The 19042-nt window shown below is 34.5% G+C and overlaps 1 protein-coding gene across 1 annotated transcript in view; it reads left to right on the top strand.

Moving 5' to 3' along the window:
• The window catches only part of LOC114332092 (phenoloxidase-activating factor 3-like), a 69707-nt gene extending 51353 nt beyond the window's left edge, over positions 1–18354 (top strand). Inside the window, exons 4-7 of the mRNA XM_028281803.2 lie at positions 644–737; positions 4074–4273; positions 12156–12254; positions 17809–18354. Coding sequence (XP_028137604.1) covers positions 644–737; positions 4074–4273; positions 12156–12254; positions 17809–18128 — 713 coding nt within the window. The 3' untranslated portion in view covers positions 18129–18354. The remainder of the gene's footprint in view (positions 1–643; positions 738–4073; positions 4274–12155; positions 12255–17808) is intronic.
• Positions 18355–19042: the final 688 nt, after the last annotated feature.

The raw sequence follows: 19042 nt of genomic DNA, 5'->3' as shown, positions 1-19042 counted from the left end.
TACATTTTTCCTCAGTAATCGATGTGTTTCCTTGTTCTTCTCGTAGCACTACAATCCGGGGTGGGTCGAGGCTGACTGCACAACTTGCTTCTATGTCGAACGGTCGTCCATGAAAGTTGAGTCACCGGGTAACCTCATTGTTCTTAAGTCTTAACATATACATAATATATTGTCTCTCCATCGCATTCGTGGACGTCCTGAGGACCTTATTCCTGTGGAGGCTCCCTCCCAGATTAACTTGGCAAGGCGGTTATTAGGGAGTCTATGGACATAGCCAGCCCATCTTGAAGTCGAGATTTAATTTCTTGGACTACGTCGCCTATACATCTGCTTGACCTCAGCATTTGTTCTCATTCGGTATTGGTTGCTATTAGGGTCGTGATAAGGTCCAAAAATTCTTCTGAAGATTTCAGAGTCCACGTCTCACATCCATACATGAGCACCGGTCTAATCTCTGTTTTATATACTGTGATAATTGATGTTCGTATTGGGCTCTTATAAGAGTACATGCTGGTAACAGGCATCTGGGGTTTTTTAAAACTAAAATAATTAAATAATCATAAAATGGCCGTGAGCAAAAAATATTAGCATAAAAAAATTACTAGTGATGAATGATGCAAGGCTAATATTTGTTTTTTTACAGGGAGGGGACCAGATTTTAAGTGTGGTGGCACTATTATTAATAGTAGATATATACTCACAGCTGCTCACTGTATTTCAAATTTGGATACACCAATGTAAGTAATTCTAGTTATTGTTTTCACCAAATTTTAAAAACATGTGTAAACGTTGAATTATCCACGTCCATCTGTCCGTCCGACCGTCTGTCCGTCTGTCTGTCTGTCCATAAACTCAATTCTTCCGTGACTATGTCAGGTACATTGACAAATATGGTGTCGATTGAAAGCTTATAATCCAACGATGGTACTAAAGGTGAAAAATTTGACATAGGACTTCCAGTTACAGAAATGCGACCGGAAGTACTTTAAAGTGACCGGAATAGTATCAGGGTCTCCCGAAAAGATTGGTCATAAATTATACCACAGATTCTCGGGTCAAAAATAGGTTGATTGAACCCATTGAAATATTAAGCCTAGACTAAGCATACTCACCAAAAAAGCGTAACGCGGAAACAGCATGGAAACAGTCGATTGGTGGTCTATCTATCTCTTTTAACCAAGCGACTTTTGACATGTGACTGACAAAGATGGCTAGACCACTCAATCCTATGTCGGCGTTACACCTCGATGCATTGAGTGGCATATCCCTAGCCAAGTCTATTCTCTTTACATGTCTCTGATTGAACCTCACTTACCTATATACAATGGTGCACACAAAAAAAGTTACAGCCCTTTGAAGTTACAAAATGAAAATCAATTTTTTTTTCATATATCGAAAACTCGTAGAGATTTTTCATTGAAAATGGACATGTGTCATTCTTATGGCAGCAGTATCTTAAATGAAATTTAAAGTAAAATTTGTGTACCCCATAAAAATTTTATGTACGTTCCAATTTAATTATTATTGTGGCACCGTTAGTTAAACACACTGTTTTTAAAACATTTTTGCCTCTTAGGACTTTTCCGATAAGCCAGTGTTTATCGAGATATTTTGAATATTTATCGAATCCACCACATATTTGTATATTATGGTTAAGTACGATTATAGAGACCTGTTAATAATCTGAAAATGTATTTATAATTTACATTTTTAGGTATATTTTGAAAAAGAAGCCACATCTCGATAAAAGGTGACTTATCAAAAAAAAGACCAAGAGGCAAAAAAGTTTTAAATACACTGTGTTTAACTAATGGTACCACAATAATGAATTAATTGGAACGTACACAAAAGTTTGGGGGGTTTAAGGGATCAAAACACCCATAAAATTTTTATGGAGTGGACAAATATCACTATAATTTTGTTTTAAGATGATCCTGCCATAAGAATGATACATGTCTATTTTCAATAAAAAATCTTTAATAGTTTTCGATATATTGAAAAAAAAATCGATTTTCATTTTCTAACTTCAAAGGGCTATAACTTTTTTGGGCACATTTGTACTAAGGTAAGTTAGGTTCAATCGAACTATTTTTGACTCCAGAATGTGTGGTATAATTTATGACTAATCTTTTAGGGACACCCTGTATTATTCGACGCGCCTTAGCAAAACGAGAACAAATAAATATATACTTCCGGTTTCATTACTGCCTGTTCATTTGTCCGTCCGTCCGCGAATATAACTCCTCCGTTATTAATACAGGGAGAATGACAAATGACGTGTCGAATGAAAGCTTATAACCCAAGGATGGTAATAAAGATGAGAAATTTGACATCAGGCTTCCGGTTTTAGAGTTGCAACCGGAAGTACTGTTGTAAAGTCACCGAAATAGTATAAGCGATATATAATTCGTCGTGCCTCAGCAAGATAAGAACAAATGTGTACTTTTGGTTTTTATATAATTTCCGCCCAAAAAGTGCTAACCGGAAGTACTATATTATAGTCGCAGAAATAATACATTTTCTTGGTTTTAGAGTCCTTTCCGTTTAAACAGTTATGACCGAAAGTTTAGTAAAAATGACTCAAAATTAGTGAAATTGTATATCAATTGACGTAAAGTTACACAAAGGGTTCAAATATCGACTTCCGGTTCTACATTCGATCACTTTAAGTGAAAACACCTAGGACTTACGAAGATACGAAGTCCAATTACTTCTTTTACTTGTAGATATTATTGATGATGATAAAGGAAAACAACTGCATTTAAGTTGTATGCGGACAATTTAAAACCAACTAAATTAAAGAGATAATATCTTGAAACCAAATATCGAAAATTTAATAACAATAGTGTTAAGTTTTTGCAAAGAAAATCAAATGGATATATGAACAATATAGTAGTTTTAAGAAAATTTTATTGTTACCAAAAAAAGTATTGTTAGCTTCCAATAACGTGGCATGCAAAATCAGAGAATGTAAAAAATCGCAGACAATTGTCGAAGACCTTGTTTTGTCAGCTTCAACAAATATGGTAGAAACAATGTTTGGAAAATCTGTGATTAATCAGGTGCGTCAAACTCCTTTGCAGATAATACGGTAGGATGCAGAATTTCTGATACCTCCTTCCCACGGTCTGCGATTTTACGGATCATCACACACAGCCAACGACCACGGACGGCAACACACTGCAGAGATATCTTACCATGGTCCGTGACAGTCTGTGTGGTGTTTGATTCAACCATTTAACGCGCTTCTTTTTTAAACTCTTTAATCTTAACAGTATTATCCTTTAATTGATTCTTTATAAGGTTCCATGGATCATATATATCGTTCCTCTTCTTATGCTCTGGCGCTGTAGAATTCCATAAATTTGGTTCGTTTTGATACAGATTTAAAAAATCCAAAATAAGTTTGTTGTCCATTCCATGTTTTTAGCAAAACACTGCTAAATCAACTGCAACAAACTTTATTAACACGACAGACAACTACTCGTGTCAGCGGATGAATAACTTCTGACTTTCCATCTGTTAAAACACGAACGCGCTCGGACCGCGTCACATGGGCATATGCCGCATATGCCATACCGCACCTTTGTTCTATCCGACCACTACATATCAGCAGACGCGTCCGCGGATGACATCCCCGTATGCATCCGCAGATGTGTAGATGAGGTAATTTGGTCGTCTGTTGTTTATTTTTAAGGCATGCGGTTGTTGTCGGTTTTCCAAGAACCGACCAAAAGGTTTCCGCGGACGCGTCTGCCGATGTGTAAAGGAGGCACTTTCTTACATCGGCAGATACATCCGCAGATGCATCCGCAGACGCGTCTGCTGATATGTAGAGGAGGCATAAATACCTACCACTACCACGCACCACCACACAGACGTGTCTGTGCCCTGTGCTACCACGAACGAGACACTTCCCACGGTGCGTTGGTGCGAGCTGGTCCGCGTCTGTCGGCGATATTGCGGATCGTATGAGGCCTGCGTGATATGTCATCAATTTTTTTGCCATTTAATTACTTTAAGGACAAGTAAACTTACAATTCAAGATTAAATATATGATATTTGTTTATTAGGTTGGGTGTACGAGTGGGAGAATATAATACTAGGACTAGACGTGACTGTGTTATGGGAAAAGATGGAACTGAAAAATGTATTAATAATCCTGTTCAAGATTTGGCGATAGAAAAAATTATTCCTCATCCCCAATTTGATGCTAGCTCAATCTCAAACGATATTGGACTTTTAAGGGTGGCAAAAATAAATTTAAATGTTGGTGAGTAAAATAATAAATTTAATATACAGGGTGTCCCAAAAGTAGCGGGACGGTCGAATATTTGAACATCTGATCAAAAAACTGAAAAATACGTTTTCAATATTTTTCAAAAGTCTATCGAATTATACTAAACACGGCCCCCACCCGCTGGAGATGGAGTGGGGCGTAACATTAAAATTTTAAAAAGGAATCCCCATTTTCATTGCAGATTTGGATTGCTTACGTAAAAATAAGTAACTTTTATTCGAGACATTTTTTCGAATTGTGGATAGATGGCGCTATAATCGGAAAAAATGATTTACTATAATCTAATATCTTGAGAAATTCACTCTCAAATGAAAAACCAAAAAACACGTTTTAATACTTTTTACAAACCTATCGAATATCACTAAACACGATCTCCCCACTATATCCCATGGAGGTGGGATGGGGGTAATTTTAAAATCTTAAATAGGAAGCCCCGTTTTTTATTGCAGACTTGGATTCCTCATGAAAAAATAAGGAATATTTATTGAAGCCATTTTTTCGAATTGTTTATAGCTAGCGCTGTAATTGGAAAAATACGACTGATTAGCGCCATCTATCAACAAATCTAAAAAATTTCTCGAATAAACCTTACTTACTTTTTTATGAGGTATTCAAATCTGCAACACAAAATGGTGGTTTCTATTTAAGATTTTAAAGTTACCCCCCTCCCACCTTCATGGGATGGAGTAGGGGGTCGTGTTTAATGTTCTTCGATAGGTTTTTGAAAAATATTAAACATGTATTTTTTGATTTTTCATTTAAACGTGTATCAGGATAAATAGTTTTTTCTGATTATAGCGCCATCTATCCATAATTCGAAAAAATGTCTCGAATAAAAGTTACTTATTTTTGTGTAGGCAATCCAAATTATGAATAAAAAAATGTAAGTTCTTATTTCAGATTTTAAAATTACCTCCAGGATGTGGGGGGTGTCGTGTTTGGTGTCATTCGAGAGATTATTAAAAAATATTGAAAACATATTTTTCAGTTTTTTGATCCGATGTAAATTTCGCGAGCTATTCGACCGTCCAGCTACTTTTAGGACACCCTATATAACAGTGCTCGATATCTGCCTTTTATTTCTAAAAAAATTGAAAAAATTTAAATGTGTTATGTCGGACTCCTCTCGTCGCGTAAATGAACTATTTTACCTGTTTACTGTGACTACGAACCACGAACCGCTATTTTGTGTTTCGTGGCCCTACTTCTATGACGCTCGCATCGGCCTTTTACTATAGAGAAAAATAAATAAGTACAACGCCAGTATAGAAGCTTCGCTTCAACAAAGTTTTAAATGTACAGTATGCGGCAAAATAAACAGTACTGAAATGAATATTGAAATGTTTATGATTATTTATATATTTAGTATATAGTATTCCACCTCTGGAAACTATAGAGATATATGCCTCTCATCAGTAGTGTTCAAGCTCTATACGAGAATAATAGAAAGAAGATTAAGAACAGAGGTAGAAGAAAAACTGAAAGACGAACAAACAGCATTCAGAGCCAAAAGGCAAACAGTTGACAACTTAGGCATATTACGAAATATAATAGAAAAAAATAATGATCGGGGAACAAACATATATATGACCTTCATAGACCTTAAAGCAGCGTTCGACTTAGTCGACCGGAAAATATTGTGGAATACTGTAGAGGAGCTGGGAATACCGAGGAAACTATTAGAGATAATTAAAAGTACGTACAGCAGAGTGGTGGAAAAGTGTAAATGGGAGGTAGCAGATCACTAGAATTTAGGATAAACAAGGGGATAAAAGAGGGAGATAGCCTAAGCTCACTCCTATTCGTCATAATTATGGACAAATTATTTAAAAGGGTAAAAAGAAGAACAAACCACTTAAAAACAATAATAGGCTACACGTACCTAACACCAGTTATGATAGAAGGATTACTGTATGCTGACGACGTCGTTCTCTTAGCAGACAACCCGAGAAAGATGCAGCGAATAATTGATGTATGGACTAAGGAAATAGAGAAAATGGAATTAGAAATAAACATCAGCAAATGCAAGACGATGAAAATAGGTCAGCAGGAGCAGGAAATTGAAGGCGAAACACGAGTGCTCTGTAAAGGACAAGAATTGGAGAGGGTGACGGCCTACGAGTACATGGGCACGATAATATCGAATGGCGAAAAGCTAGACCTAGAAATTGCAAATAGAACAAAGAGAGCTACGAAAATCTACTATGCGATTAATAATACGATACTGGGAAAAAGAAAAATCAGCCAGAAAACAAAAATACAAGTATATAATACAATCACAGTACCAACTCTTCTATATGCAAGCGAGACATGGGTCACAAATAAAAGACATGAAAGTGCCATAAATGCAGCAGAAATGAAGCAGCTGAGAAAAATAGCTAGAAAGACGAAGATGGATAGTGAAAGGAACGAAAACATTAGAAACGTGCTAAGTCAGGAACCAATAGAGAAAAAGATTGAAAAAAGAAAACTGAATTGGTTTGGACATATAACTAGGATGAACGAGAACAGACTATTAAAGAAAGTGGCAGATGCCAAAAGACAGGGGAAAAGAAGAAGGCGCAGACCTAGAAAGGGGTGGATGGAACAAATCGAGGAAATCGGGACAAATAGAGGGAAAACAGTGCAACAGATGAAGGAAATGGCAGGAGAACGGAAGGCGTGGAAGAAATCGGTAAAAGATGGATAGGTGATACCAAAGTCCGACGCTCTTATAGGGCATAAGGACAACGAGAAGAAGAAGAAGAAGAAGTAGGGGAGCAGGGGGCTAGTTGTAACAATTTTCATAAAATCAAATATATCTTGACAGCGATCGTCCCAATTATAACTAATTAAATACTAAACGCTAGTTTAACTCTTTCTAAATAAAATTGAACTGAAGAAAAATTAAAAGGCTGGTATTTTTTAATCAACTAGCATTTTACCAAAAAAAGTGCATTGTTACAACTTACCCCGCGCTTGGGGCTAGTTGTAACATCTTTTGCGGCAGGTTGTAACAGTACGAAAATTCGAATTTTTTGGAATATGTCGAAGAAAATACCAACGTTGGTCCTCTTGAAAGATGTTGCTCGACTTAATAACGTGGCTTTCGGTGTTCTTAAATATAAATGTATATTTCTGATGTAGAAATCTGGACCAACTGCAACATTGGTAAGGCAGTTTTTGCATCTTCATGGGAATTAATCCAAAATATATTTCGGCGAACTTCAGAATATACGAAGCAATTTTACTTTCTTCTTCGGCTGTAAAAACTATCCCTGGTTTAGTACAGCCTACTTGCAGACTGTTAATGTTTTTCTTTTTTTTTATATCGTTATAAAGATACATGACCCAGTCCGTGCTGTTTTACTTGCTTGCCTTATGCTACATTGATTATCTAAAATTTCCGCTGAAGGTAACTCGTAGACTTCACTTCCTGGCTTTGAGTTGCCCTTTCTGATTTTCTGTGATATTGTCTAATTCTGGAAGAAAAAAACTAAATAATACGTTTATGTATTGTAATATATCATATTGTAATCATGTATATCACATTGCAATATATTATATTGTATCATAAATTTATTAAGATTCAGCTCAATTTGTGACATGTTACAACAAGCCCCAACGTTTTGTTACAACTTACCCCGTAGCACACTTTTGTATGTTTATTAAAATAACTGTAAAAATATCTTTCTAATCGTAAAATCGTTAAGCAACATCAAAGTATAACTAAATTTAGAAAAGAAATGAACATTGAAAGTTGTATTTCCGTTTAAAACAATGGCGATAAACCAACATTTTATGAGTGTCAAATTTTAAATTACCTTATCCAAATTAAGCACGTACAAAAAACAACTATTTACAATATTTGGAGGATGACTGGTTAGACGGTGTCATTTGCAGGGTGATAAGAGAATAAGATTGAGTTAGCTAATTAGTTAAAAACGGTCAAATAACCTATGAAAAAGACGTCTTACTACTTACCCCTGTTACAACAAGCCCCTCGTTCCCCTATACAGTATACATGATAAAGCCTTGCAAACATTATTCACGATAGAACAGATGTTAAATATGTCCTCTGGCACGAAAAAAACTTTAATTCTAGTCCGCAACTCTGGAATGTCAGACGGTGAATCGGGCTGCCTACTTCAGCATTCCCCATATGTAAGCAACATGTGGCGCATCAGTTGAGTGCTAGGGTATGGAAAATCACTGCCACGCGAAATAAGTCGATGTTAAAAACTATCACGCAGTATGCTAAGAGACTCCTTGGCCCTGTGACAGGTTGCCTCGTCCTGCTGAAACCATTGTTGGTTTTAAGCTTGGACTGTTTTCGCGATATTTTCCGTATGACCGAAAGTAGTGCTCTACGATAAAAATTTTGTCTGCATAACTGAGAACCATCCTGCAGCATATAATGTGACATTCACATACGTTATAACGACGTTCGGAAACCATTCAGTATGTTTCGGTGCATGACACATAGAAATTTAAGGCATAGGTACGCATTTCATTACTGTTTATTTTGCCGCATACCGTATTTAATCACAACGTGGTCACAATAAACAAATTTTTTGACAATGATTGCATATAAATCATCTCGCTTTGACTTCACTTCCTGTGGATTGTAATATATTTTTTTATTTAATAAAACTCCAACAGGATTCTTATGATTATTGCTATCTGATCATTACTATGATCAATAAGCAAGTTAGTTCTATATACAAAATATTATAAAAAAAATGTGTTTGTACTTTGTACGCACGTAAGAAGATATTCTTCTATTATATAGGTAATTTAAACGAAGTAAATATACTTAACAGGTTATTTGTATTTTATTTAAAAATTAAACTAACTTTCTTATCTACCACTTTCAAAAATTTTTTATTAAAACAACCAAAAATAAAAAAAAATATGAATCGCCCAGGATTCGAACCCGCGTTTTTCCAATCTCGGAGCTAACGCCCTACCAACTACTTCAGCGAGGTCCTTGTAATTGACATGTAAGTTTCGGATATAATTACACAGCACGGCGACAAATAGTGTTAAAATGTTATGCCTACATAATATTTTATCATTTTACTACAGAGAAACACAAATCCAAAAACACAAGAATTATAATAAATAATACATTTACTAAAAACACTAATATATTCTTTTAATGACTTATTTGCACGGTTACAGATACATACATACCTATCTTGAAAGATTAGCAACGAACTACATAGGTACTGACTGTGTGCGCAGGCGCGCAGATTTATGTACAATTTTATTCTCAATCGAAACGCGCCTAAGGAAGAATATCTTCAAAAACTTATCTAAGGTCATATTCAACAATATTCCTTAGGCTCTAATACATTACAGTACTACTAGCTAACGTGTACACTTTAGCCGCACTTTGCTCTGCTTTTTCACTTTCACGCACTTGAACTTATTGCACTAACTCGAACGGCTTCGTTCTCTTAAGTCTTCTTATCTGGTTGGCGTTGTCTAGGAGATTGATGGCCTCGACATTCACATGGTTGGAGAGCCTTTGTTCGTGACTCTCGGCAAACTTACTTACTGTCTGGATAACCGTATTCATCTGGAGGTCTCGATGAAGATCACAGTTTCTGAAGTACCATGGAGCTTTGACGACGTTCCTTAATACTTTATTCTGATATCGCTATATAATTTTGATGTTACTTTCTTTTGTACAGCCCCATAGCTGTATCCCATATGTCCATATCGGTTTAAGGACTTGCTTATACAATAACAATTTGTTATAAGTAGACAGAGTGGATTTTTTCCCATCAACCAGTACATCTTTCTGAACTTAATTTCTAATTCTTCCATTTTTTTCTTAATATGCGCTTTCCAACGTAGCTTGGAATCTAATATACCCAAATATTTCGCCGTATTTGCATAAGGTATTTGGTTTCTATTTATACTAACTGGGATATATTGTTCTCTTTTTTTAGTAAAATTGACATGAACAGATTTTGTTTCATTTAATTTGATACGCCATCGCCTGGTCCAGATGTTAATTTGTTCAACAGAATTCTGTAGCATGGTTGCTGCTTCCTCGTGGTTTTGTCCGACTGCTAGAATGCATGTGTCGTCTGCAAAACACGATTGATTTTAAAGCAATTGTTTTTGTTCAATATCTTCCCCATTTTCAACTTTTCGACAAAATGTGTACGGACTGAAATTGATGCAATTACGATTTACTACAATTTTTCGGTCCAGAATAAAAAAAAAATTGTTGAAATATTAAAATATGTTAGCTGACATGAAACTTAATTATCGACAGACATATTTAACCAATAAAACTCACTAGTTAATAAAATTAAGTGAACTTAATGCATATAAGTTATTATTTATGTCTTTTATGTACTTAGTTTGGTTGATGTTTCATTGGAAGTTTCAAAAATTGTATAAAATATATGTATCTTTATTTTTGTTTATGTACAATTATGTCGTAAAGTTAATAATAAATGAGACAATTCAATAATTATGCTTTCCCTCCGCTTCCACTATTTTCCTCCTTAACTCTGAGAATATTGATCGCATAAAAAAAATTGTGGAAAAGAGATTGTAGGAAATTGAGTTTCCAACAGTTCCAGTTGAGTTTCCAATGTTAGCTGACATGAAACTTAATCATCGACAGACATATTTAACCAATAAAACCCACTAGTTAATAAAATTAAGTGAACTTAATGCATATAAGTTATTATTTATGTCTTTTATGTACTTAGTTTGGTTGATGTTTCATTGGAAGTTTTAAAAATTGTATAAAATATATTTATCTTTATTTTTGTTTATGTACAATTATGTCGTAAAGTTAATAATAAATGAGACAATTCAATAATTATGCTTTCCCTCCGCTTCCACTATTTTCCTCCTTAACTCTGAGAATATTGATCGCATAAAAAAAATTGTGGAAAAGAGATTGTAGGAAATTGAGTTTCCAACAATTTTAGTTCCTACCGTTTTTGTCGAAAAAATGAAAATGGCGGAGATATTAAGCAACAACGGTTCTCCTTTAAAATCAATATGGCGGCTAATGCAATCGCGAAATTCAGTCGAGATTTTAAATTTACACTACTATTGATCTCCCCTAAAGGATATAATTATACAATTTGGGGCAGCTCTGGAAAAAAATTCAATTCAGTTATTATGCTCCCCCCACCACTTTTTACTATTTTCCCACTTAACTCGGAAAATATCAACCACATGAAAAAAATTGTTAAAAAGAAATTGTAGGAAATCATATTTGGAACAATTTAAGTTGAAAATGGCATAGATATTGAACAAAAACAATTGCTACAAAATCAATCAGGTCTTACGCTCGCGCCATTATCGCATACATACTACCTTAAATATTAACTTTAACAAAAAAATGAAAGAAACTAAAATTGTGTAGAATTAAATTCTCTCTATTTTTGTGTAGGAACATTTTTGCCGTAAAATTAACAATAAACGAGATAATTCAATAATTATGCTCTATTTATATATAACTGTCACTATTTTCCGCTATAACTCGGAAAATATCGATGGTACAAAAAAATTGTAGAAATATAAATGATAGAAAATTGTATTTTCAACAATTTTGGTCGTTATACTTTTTGTCCAAAAAGTTGAAAATGGCGGAGATATTGAGCAAAAACGGTTCTCGTTTAAAATCAAGATGGCGGCTAACGCAATGGCGGAATTCAGTCGAAATTTTAAATTTACACTACTATTGACCCCCCCTAAAGATTAAAAAAATAAAATTTGGGCAGCTCCTAATGCAAGGTTAGGCCTGTTATTCGTCTGACCCGACTGGACTATGTTGCTAAGATTGGTTATGCTTGATTTTTTTGGTGTTGAGTTAATTGTTTTTTTTTTGTTTTAGAAAACGCGAGACCAGTATGTTTGCCGCTTGGTGAATATCGAACTAAAACGTTCAAAAGAGTAACAGTTACTGGATGGGGAGTAACAGATACACAAACAGGTTAGTTTTAAAATAATTTATTATATATGTTACACATTCTAAATTAAGTAAATAACAAGCCTCAAACAACAAAGAAAACATTTTATGAAGAATTACGACAAGTAGTAGATCAAGTTAGAGGGAAGATGAAAATACTGGGACTGGGTGATTTTAACGCTCGAACAGGCAACCAAATAATACCCGGAATTAAGCAAGAACATACCGATAATGTTAAATACGAAAATGGAGAACTGATGCTAAACCTCTACACGAATAAGGAACGTAAATTAAGACATTTTTGGCTACAAAGACCAACACCAATATACATTCAAAACACCCTACACAGCGTGGAGAAATACAGGGTGTTTGGTAAAGAATGGGCAATAGCTTAACCTTAGATTCCTGAGCTAAAAATAGGTCGATTTAATTAAGCTAACTTACTTTAGTACAAAAGTTGATAATAACCGAAATAGAGGGTGTCAAAGTTAAACTTTTATTTTATTTATTTTTGAATATTTCCTGATAGGCATGAGATAAAAACACGAAATTTGGTAAGCGGCGTTGGGACAAGAAATCTAAATTTGCAACCAAAAATGGTGTATTACCCAGAGGGCGCCACATGCGCCTTTCAGCACTCATTTAATACGTTAAATTTTTTATCCCCCACTCTTTGTACATACTTTTTGAGTCAAAACTTTTTTTCTCTTAATATTTTTACTTAAAAAAGTTATACTACAAGAATACCTCTCTTTAAAAGGGCGACTAATCGGAACCGGAGAATTTTAGAGGAATTAATTTGGTAAACACAACACTAAAATTAATGACCAACGTGATAAGAAATATACGTATTGAATACAATTTTAAACCTAGCAGATGAACACAGTGGCGGCTCGTGATTTTTACAATAGTGGAGGCTATACCTAACTCTAAAATATCTAGACAAAGTTGCACTAGCAAAAAAATGCGCAATGAAATGTAATGTAAGGCCCCATTTTTGGCCATTTTTGATTTACATTTCATAATACATATCATCATAATTCATAATTTCATAATATCATATCATTTTAAAAATAATTAGTCTAATTGTAAAAGTTAATACCAAAGTTTGTGTCATTTATTTGTTAACAATTCCATCTTTGTAAGTAAATATGCATATCAAAATAAATACAGATTTGAAGTTTTGCAGCCCATACAGGTTCAAGGTTCACATTTTTTAAGATACTCAACTGAATTTTTTTAATTCTAAACGCGGCCTACTGCGAATCCAAAAACATGATAAATTACCGATATTTTGCTTTGCGTTACAAATATCGGAAAAAGTTATTTGAACAAGTTGTTTCAAATATTATTCTAACCCCAAATAAAAAATTTCATAACAAAATTCGCAGTTTTAGTTTTTTCATTATTTTTAGTCAGGACCCTAAAATTCGTTGTCTCGAGATGCACGCAACGGCAACGGAGCCGAGAAGCTAGTTAGCCTCCGTTGGTAAATCTCCGGGCAGTGTGTGACGGCACCGTAGATGCCACTGTTAGGAGACCGGGTCTCCCTAAACGCCTGCTGCGCTGCGCGGAGCATTAGCAACGGAGGCTGGCCGGCTTCTCGGCTCCGTTCAGGCATCTCGGGATAACCCAGGGTCCTGCCTACAATAATAATAAAAAAACTGAGACGCAATCATGCGTTCTAATGCTAATGCTCCGTGCGTATGAATATTTAGTGATAATATGGAATTTACGCGTTGTATAATAGTGAGAGTGCTTGTTGTTTTTCGCGATTCAAGATAAACAAAACAGTGTAGCATGTGTAAAAAATTTATGGGGAGGTTAAGCTTCCCTTCCCTCCTCTGACGAGCCGCCACTGGATGAACAACAAACTTTTATGTCGGGAAGATCATCCACTAACGCTATATTTTTATAATGAGACAAGTACAAAAGAAATCATTCGATAAACAAGATGGCATATTTATGTTTCTTGGATTTTAACAAAAAATTTGACAGGGTCAGATTAAAAGACGTTATCCACTACTCTACAACCTGGCTGTGGATGGAATATTAAAAACAACTCTAAACTAAAAAATAGGAGAAAATTAACTTAAAATTATCTGCTATTCAGGCGACACCGGCGACGCATTACTAATCTCTCAACGTGAAGATGTTTTGCAAAGTTTGCTGTACCAGTTTAATATAACCGCCAAACAATTTAACATGTTAATTTCCACAAATAAGACCAAATGCATGATTATAACCGAAAATCTAGTAAGATATACATTAGAGCTGGAAGGACATACAGTCCGTCTAATTTACTCACCGTTGCACGTCATTATCTACGTTAGAGATCTAAGTTGACATTGTTGCATAATTGCAAAAAATTCTTGAATTCATTTTAAATCAAATACATCATATATTTTTTCGGAAGTGAATTATGCAGCAAAACAAATTAATAGTCAATGTAAATCAATAAACATTTTAGAAATAGAAAACAAGAATTAAGTTATAATCTTACGTTAAAATACAAAAAGAAAACAGTAAATATAACGAAACAAATACTTATAGTAAAGATTAAAAACAAATATGAAGTGTCATCACCGCAACTGTCAAATAAATGTTACCAATTTATGCCAAAATATCACCTTCATTCAATTACAATTACAGTGTGTTCCGAACAAATATGCTGCATAAAAACGCTTTATAATCCATTTATACAAATTAAATGAAACATATTATTGTGTATTTCTTTGAGTTAACATTAATAGAATTCTTTAAATATTATTTCTGCGCCTACATAATAAAATTTGTCTAGTGGCTTTAACGCCAGTGAATTCGGCCAAATGATTCTAAAAAAGAACACACCTACTGTCTAAATTCTAAATATTTCGTGTTGGTATCATGTGACGTCACGGGCTATGACGCGGATGATGTGCAACGGTAAGTAAATTAGACGGAGTATATAAATGGACAAATGATGGAGTTTAAATATCTACGTATCACACTATCTAGCTACGGAAAGCTTTAAACTGCAGTGGAAGATCTAATGAATATATCAAATAGAACTGGGTTGGATATGTTGGATATGGACTGTATAAATATCTAATGAATATATCAAATAGAACTTGGGATAAATCAAAAACACAATGTTCGGAAAATACAAAATACAACTAAAAAACTATTAAAGGTAAAAAACTTAAGAGATCTTCTTCTTCTTATGGTGCCTATCCGTTACGGATGTTGGAAAGTAACATGGCTATTCCGACTTTGTTGACTGCTGCCTTGAAAAGTCCGGTAGTGGTTAAGTTAAACCATTTTCGCAGGTTATGCAGCCAGGATATCCTTCTTCGTCCTGGACCTCTTTTCCCATGCACTTTACCTTGAAGTATGGTCCGAAGTAGGTCACATCGTTGTTCATTGCGCATTATATGGCCCAGGTATTCCAATTTGCGACGTTTTATGGTTACGACTAGTTCGCGCTCTTTACCCATTCTATGTAGAACTTCTTCGTTGGTAACTCTGTCTATCCAAGAAATCCTCAACATGCGTCTATAGCACCACATCTCAAATGCTTCGAGTCTCTTTATTTCCAATTTTATATCCTGGCTGTTAAAGATTTTTTTCATTTTGACGAAAGCTGATCTTGCCTTCTCGATCCTTATCTTAATTTCTGTCGATTGGTCCCACTGTTCATTTAAGTTTGCAGCCAAATAACAAAAGTTGGTGATTAGTGTTATAGGTTGTTGGTTAACTAGTAATTGACCAGGTGGTATCCTATTTTTGCTTATAACCATGTATTTGGTTTTTTTATGTTAAAATCAAGCCCAAACCTGCTACTTATTTCTGCCACCCTGGAGACAAGTGTCTGCAGACCTTCAAGACTGTCTGCAAAAATGACAGTATCATCAGCGTATCTTATGTTGTTCAATCGTTCTCCGTTTATAAGTATTCCCTCGTCTATGTCCGTTAGTGCTAGGTTCATAATGTGCTCTGAATATGTATTGAACAATAATGGGGACAATATACATCCCTGTCGCACACCTCTTTTTATATTTATGTCGTCTGTTAACTGATCCCCTACTCTAACAGCTGCAGTTTGTTCGTAATAGATATTGTTTATTATACGGCGATCTCTGCTGTCTAGACCAATTGAATTTAATATTTTCATCAGTTCGTCATGTTTTATTCTATCGAACGCTATCTGGTACTCAACAAAACACACATATATATCACAATTCACGTCTCTACATCTTTGAAAGAAAACTTGTATTGCAAAAAGTGCCTCTCGAGTACCCAATGCATCCCTGAAGCCGAATTGTGTATTTGTAATGTGTTCTTCACACTTTTTATATATTCTTTTATGTATAATTTTTAAAAAAGTTTTCAGGAGATGGCTCATAAGGCTTATTATTGGATAATCTTCACATTTTTTGGCATTGGGTTTTTTAGGGATTGTTATAAAAGTTGATCTTAGCCAGTGTTGGGGTATTTTTCCACTTTGGTATATATTGTTGAAGATCAAGGTAAGTCTTTTGACTTCGTCTTTATCCATAATTTTCAAAAATTCTGAGTAGAACTCGTCTGGTCCTGCGGCTTTTCCCTCCTTAATATTGTTACATAAGTATTGTTGTTTACTTAAGAGATAATGTGATACAAACATATAAACAAATACAGTGACTGCGTTCACCAGATGCAAACACGTTCACAACTGTTTGCGCTTTTGATTCTTAAACTTGTTGACAGCGGGCTGAACGGTTGGTTGTTTAGGTTAATATTTGACATTTTGCTTGTCTGGTTTGAACGTAACCTAACTTTTCTCAATATATAAATTTTTGGAATTACTTTTTTTTTTAAATAAAAAAGATAATGGATTTAACATAGATCATAACGTGTCTGAATGTCTTCTGTAGCCGTTATTTTATATATAAAACCATTATAAATATATTCTATAATATGTATATACAATTTAAATTCCCGCCATATTTTTTCAATAGTCAACACGTTTGCAAAGTTCAGCAGAAATATTTTATGCTTGCAAAAATGGCGATCGCTTTCCAAACATGTTTGCTGTCAAGCGCAAACTGATTGCCAACGTTTGCATCTGGTTAACGCGACCAATGTTTTTCTCCCAGCGGTGTCATAAGCGTCAAAGTGTTGGAATGCCCTATAGTGATTTAGTGTCCTTTATTTTGAACCTAGCTTTAAATACGGAAACAATTATAATAGGGCTTTTCATTCACAGTCATTTGTTTCGAGTTTCTGTCATGTGTCACATAATATTAATATATCTACGACATACGTTATTGGTATGTACAATAATACAAACCAAAGACGTATGACGTAGATATATTAATATTATGTGACACATGACAGAAGCTCGAAACAAATGACAATCGATGAAAAGCCCTATAGATTTGTTCTAGCAAATAGTCAAACTAGTCAGAAACCGTCAGCAAATAGTTGGTCAGTGAGAAAACATAATACAGTCACCAGTGCTATCCCCTCTACTCGCGCTGGTCCACTATTCGCTGATAGTTTCAAACCGTTTGAAACTGATGCCAGAACAAATATAATTTCTCTATTTATTTTTTAGGAGCCGTAAGTGATATACTTCAAAAAGTTGATTTACCAGTAGTGGACTTGGATCATTGTAGAAACGTATACAAAAATCAAAGTCGAGCTCTCCTCACCTACAGGCAAGTTTGCGCTGGAGGTAAGAACAATCAAGATTCTTGTCCCGGTGATAGTGGAGGACCACTTCATGTTGCCGGATTGATTGATGATAACGCTCGTTACATCCAACAAGGTGTCGTATCTTTTGGACCCCGTGAATGTGGCTTGGAAGGTTTTCCAGGAATTTACACAAGGGTGGCGTATTACATGGACTGGATATTAAATAATCTTAGACCTTAGTTTTATATAATTTTATTCACTCTTTGTGATAAGAATGGATCTTTGATTGTAAATGACATGCTGAAGGATGTTATCATAATTCAAACTGCTAACTCTAAAATAAGCAAATTAAATGTGATACATTTTATCAGAGTTAAAAATATTTAATTTGTATAAATTACCTTTTTAATATTTTTATTTTAAATTTCGACTTGTCAAAAAGGACAAATACAGTACCGAAACCGAACATTGTCTTTGTTTTTTAATTTATATAATTAACATGTTTCAAAATGTACAGTGTACACCATTTTGTCGCAAACAACCTACGACGTAACGATCTTGCACAATATTTAACATTTATTATATATAGGGTGAGGCAGATAACTGGCCTATTAAAAATATTTCTAGAACTAAAATTGGAATAAAGGGGAATTGGAATAATCTCATGAAAATTGGAATAAAGGGGTTTTGAAGGATGATCTATTAAATGAAAATATTTTCATCTCTTTGCAACTTCCGGTTATACCGGAAGTTACTTATAACTTCGTTTTTTTTAATGGGACACCCTGTATATTTTTACATTTTTGGATTCTCTTCGATGTCTTCTTTCTTAAAATATAAGGTTTTGTAATATTATACAAGGTATTTTAAAAGATAATTACGTTTTTTTATTAATTTCGTAGCAAAATTCACACCCTGTAGAATTGTAGTAGTTTGACATCTAAAACTCTACTTACGTTCAAATGATTTTTAATATACTCTACTATTGTTAAGAATCATTAGTATAGCTAAATTTTTAATTTTAGTATACAGGGTTGGTCGAAACTGGGAATGAGTATTTTCTGAGTTTTCTTAAATGGAACACCCTGTATTTTTGTATTGTAGTGAAATGATATTTTATAGTACTTTTTTATTTCTTAAGCATTCCCTATACC

The sequence above is a fragment of the Diabrotica virgifera genome, chromosome 6 (genome assembly GCF_917563875.1).
Source record: "Diabrotica virgifera virgifera chromosome 6, PGI_DIABVI_V3a".
NCBI classification, from domain to species: Eukaryota; Metazoa; Arthropoda; class Insecta; order Coleoptera; family Chrysomelidae; genus Diabrotica; species Diabrotica virgifera.
This window is presented reverse-complemented; position numbering and strand designations above follow the sequence as displayed.